The sequence below is a fragment of the Vigna unguiculata genome, chromosome 10 (assembly GCF_037176805.1).
Source record: "Vigna unguiculata cultivar grain cowpea cultivar isolate G323 ecotype 2 chromosome 10, ASM3717680v1, whole genome shotgun sequence".
Lineage (NCBI taxonomy): Eukaryota > Viridiplantae > Streptophyta > Magnoliopsida > Fabales > Fabaceae > Vigna > Vigna unguiculata.
This window is the reverse complement of record NC_140801.1, coordinates 14,414,303-14,419,287: the sequence shown is the minus strand read 5'-3', so window position 1 is coordinate 14,419,287 and position 4,985 is coordinate 14,414,303. Positions and strand designations below refer to the sequence as shown.

Sequence of the window (4,985 nt, the reverse complement as noted above, 5' to 3'; positions counted from 1 at the left end):
ATCACTTATTGTCCACAACAATGCTGCTTTCATAATGAAATTTTGTTTTTTCCATGTATCAAAAGTGTTTACCCCAATATCCCATAACATCTTTAATTCATGAACTAAAGGTCGGAGATACACATCTAAACTTTTACCAGGTGACTTTGGTCCAGGAATCACAAGTGTAAGAAATATGTATTCCTTTTTCATACACATACTTGGTGGAAGATTATACGGTGTGACAAAAACAGGCCAACATGAATATGGGGTACCTGTATTGCTAAATGGATTAAAACCATCTGTGCAAAGCCCAAGCCTAACATTCCGAGAATCTTGTGAGAATGTAGGATGTGTATGATTAAATTGCTTCCAAGCCTCTACATCAGATGGATGTGTCATCACTGATTCATCTTGACGTACTCCATCTGCATGCCAACGCATGTATTTGGAAGTATTCTTAGACATGTATAGGCGTTGATGTCTTGGAACAAGGGGAAAATATCTCAATATCGAGCAAGGAACATCCTTCTTTTTTGTAAATGTCTTCATCTTAAATCGTGGTTCTTTACAAATCGAACAAACCTTCTTGTCACTATTTTCCTTGTAATACAACATGCAATGATTAGGACATGCATCTATCTTCTCATATCCTAATCCCAACTCACTAACCATTTTCTTTGATCTATACAAATTTTCAGGCAACCTTTCTGACTCTGGAAGCATGCTTTTAATTATGGAAATCATTCGATCATAACAATTTACACTCATGCTAAACTCTGACTTCAAGTTTAAGAGTTGTGTTGTAGCTGACAATTTTGAATGTTTTTTGCAACCATCCCATAAAGGTTCATCAACATCCCTTAATAAGTTGTAAAACTTTTTAGCTGAAGGATTTGGATCTTCTTCCACTTCAGAATTGATTCTACCCAAAGAAGCATCAATAATCATATCTACATATGGCCTTTTGCTCTCATCAATAGAATCTTGGATGACAAATGTTGATGACTTATCTTCCCATTTCTTCTCACCATGAAGAGTCCAATTTACATAACCATCAACAAATCCATGATGATACAAATGTTTCTCCACATTAAATGATGTCTCCCAATAACGATTTCTACACCTTGTACAAGGACAAGGAATGCGTCCTATTACATCTGGAATTGTTGGGTCTCTAGTAGCTATTCGAATGAAATCATCAACTCCATCTCTAAATTCTCCACTTATCATGCCAGATTGATCCTTTCTTTGTAACATCCATGTTCTATTAGGTCTCATGACTTGTCACTGGTGTGATACATTAAAACAATAATTATTTCAATTAAGCTAGCAATTAAAACAAATTGAATACCTAACCAAAATGGTACCACATTCTAGAAAAGATAAAGAAGAAGTGAAACTAACTATGGATGGAATACCATCAACCAAATCAGAAATATATAAATGTAGAGTATGCAGATTTTGGTACTAAAAACAACTTATTATGATTAACAATTCCTATGATGTACAAATATGATTATAAATGTGTTAACCGTGACAAAAAAAGATCTTATTCTGCTGTGTATATTTTAATTATAAAAATATCAATAATTATGTTCTCGTTGTTTATTGATTAAATCAATTTGTTATTAATATATAAATTTTAAAAATATTAAATTTAAGAAAAATAGACAACTCGTTATTATTTTTTTTATATAGAAATATTTTATATATTTATAATAGAGCATTTGAGATATCTTAAAATTAGAGTTTGTAGACAATTAAAATAAGTACGGTATATTTTATCAGAATAACTAGTCAACAATATAAAATATTTACAGGCAATAAATTCAAATTATTGTTTGTAGAGAATGAAAATAATATATATATATATATATATATATATATATATATATATATATATATATATTACCAAAACAACATAGATAAAACAGAGCATAAAAAATAAGTGAAGCATAATCAATAAAAAAACAATAATTATTTATCACAGCAAAATATATAACTTAAATTTGTTATCATGTATACCATAATCAACTTTGTTAATAATTTTATTATTCCTATATCACCAATGAGTAGAATAAATTTGCTAACCTTGTACTTCCATCTTCCCCTAGATGAACAAGTATATGTGGCCTCATATCAACAACCAATAGACACCGCAAGTTTCGAAACCTCTGTTGCAACAATATAATAAGGAAATCGAGAATAAGAAACTATAAAATTTAAATATGATTTGTATCACACAATAAAAAGAAAAAGGTGATGAGAAAGAAAAAGAAAAAGAAAAAACATCTTATAAACAATTATAAGGTTAACAATCACAATTATACCAACAACAATAACAAGCAAACGAAATTGAACCAACAAAAGAAGAAACACAAGAAGGATTTCGACTTTTGTGTATGGATAACCATGCCTCAAACTCAAGCTGATTCTTTGTACCCAATAATGCAAATTAAAGAAAACATACTTTTGGCAGATCCTCCTGGATCAACTTCATTGAGGAATGCAACAATGGAGGATCTTGCACAAAAATTGAGAGAATACCTCACAGGTAAGACATGCCTCATTGTGTTAGAATACCTCACAAAAATTTCAATATTTTCATTTTAAATATTTTAATATATATATATATATATATATATATATATATATATATATATATATATATATATATATATATTAACTACCTAAATTTTCATATTTTCAATTAAATTTTAATGTTTTCATTAATTAAGTGATATGATTGTTTCTATTATTATCTAAAGAATAATCATAAAAGCTACTCGTCAATTTTATATTCATCATAATATCTTTTTTTTATATTAACCGATACATAATTATTACGTGAAAAGAGAGAAGTAAACAAGACGAGACAATATAAAAATTAAATAATAAAAACTTAATTAAAAATATAAAAAATTTGAATACTCAATAAATTAAAAATTAATAAAATTTTAATTAAAAACATTCAAATTTATCATCGAATTAAACTATCTCTTTTTGAGTGTGTACGTAACACTTCAAATATATAATAATATTTACCCAAAACATTCAATAAAACTCAACAACAAATACAATCTCATCTCTTGCATGATCAACGTCATATTTTTTCTGGCAACAAATGTTCCGTTCTATTGTTTATTACCGAAAACGCTTTAGCCACTTGGTTCATAGTTAAGCACATGCGAATTCTATGTTATAGTGACAACTTTTATAAATAAATACATATACAAGTGTTGAATTTATGGATGTTGAATAAAGCCTATTAATGCAATTGTCACAAAAAATACACAATTATATTCAAACAGACACATGTACACGTAAGAGTATCACATAAAGAAACATGCCCCAACAATTTTAGATTACTAGTATTATAGAGGAACAAAACAGATTTCATAACTACGAAAAATAAGAGATGCAAAAAGAGACAGACACAATAGTTAGACAAAGATAAACAACTAAACTTAGACAAATCAAAACACAAAGAATAGAGACATCTAAGATTGACGATAATCAACAAGAAGAAATGATGCAAAACTAATCTTTAACCACTAACTCAACAATTCGATAAATATATAACATTATGCATCGAAGTACATAGTAAACTTCTAGTAAAATAATGAGAAAACTGGCTAAAATGTTTCAACAAATTTATAATGGAAAACAGTCTAGTACAAACATAAGAAATAAACACTCCATTCCAAACCGATTCAACAATTTAATAGAACCTAAAATTTAAGGCCACTTCTGATGAGGAAGGATCAAATATGATGATAATTCTCACAAAACTTATCAGTGAATGCAAATATCTAACCAAAAATAAGAAAAACAAGAATCAGCTACTGAAGAAAAAAAAATCCTAGAATCCTTCATGGAGCTTAGAAGGATTTATTGACCCTAAAGACCCCTCACCCACCCACCCAAAATATGATCGTAATGCAACCAGTGCACTGTCAAAAAATTAGCATTTTAGTGCAATTCAAACACAGATATCCATTCCCATAACAAACACATTCATCAGCTGAAACAGTTAACTAAATCAATGAAACTTAGAACAATTACTTTTCTATTCAAATTACATGTAGTAAAAAAGAGTTACTCTTCACATCTTCTTTGCAAGCAAAAGATCCAATCCACCAGTATTCTTAAATCTTAGGAAGAAGCACGTCAAACATGCTCAACTAGTTCCCCTACTTAATATGATACAATTGTAAAGGACATGTAATGTGATTGAATTGCTTTCAATTATATAAATTTAAAAAATGGCATGAACTATAGAAATTCAGATGGCGAATTGGCATCAGGTTTTACATTACCTAAACCAGCTCCATGATGCAAAACCTGAGGAGGCAATGCCCCTAATCCATTACTCAATCTATTATTTGGAGATGAATACCTGGCTGAACTAATCTGCAGAGGCTTGGTTCATGGTTCAAGACTTGATTTTGATGGAAGACCTAGAAGTTGTCACGTGTATAACCTCATGCACGAGACCATAGCTAGGATTTGTGAAGATTAGATGTTTTGTCATGTGATGGAAGATGCAAGCACACCAGTGAACTCCAACACGGATTTCATTCATAGGCGTTTATCAGTTATAAGGAAGAATGATTCTGCTACCATGGAAAGAGACCATAAGTGTGGAAAAGTGAGGTCTTGTTTTGTTTTCGATGATGCTAAGAAGTTTCAGGTGAACAACCATTTTTTCTCTAGTTTTGAGTTTTTGATTCGATTAGACTTGTCTGATGCATGTCTATCTGTTGATGTTCTTCCTGAACAAGTTGGAAATCTATTCAACTTGAAATACTTGAGCCTAAGGAACACCAACATAAAGTCACTTCCGAAGTCCATTGGAAACCTAGAGAATCTGCAAACTCTAGACCTAAAACAAACTAAAGTGCATGAAGTGAAGATCAATAAGCTTGTCAAGTTACGCCATCTCCTAGCTTACTATGTCAGTGATCAAAGTTCAGAATTGTACTGTTTAGAAGGACTAAGGA

General features: G+C 30.2%; 1 protein-coding gene across 1 annotated transcript; it reads right to left on the bottom strand.

The window, feature by feature from the left end:
* Position 1: 1 nt before the first annotated feature.
* LOC146882190 (uncharacterized) lies at positions 2–1,260 on the bottom strand. Its single transcript, XM_085667316.1, has 2 exons — positions 122–1,260; positions 2–23 (listed from the first exon to the last, which is right to left on the bottom strand). Exons 1-2 carry the CDS (start codon positions 1,258–1,260, stop codon positions 2–4), a joined length of 1,161 nt encoding a protein of 386 aa, XP_085523442.1.
* Between the last annotated feature and the right edge of the window lie 3,725 nt (positions 1,261–4,985).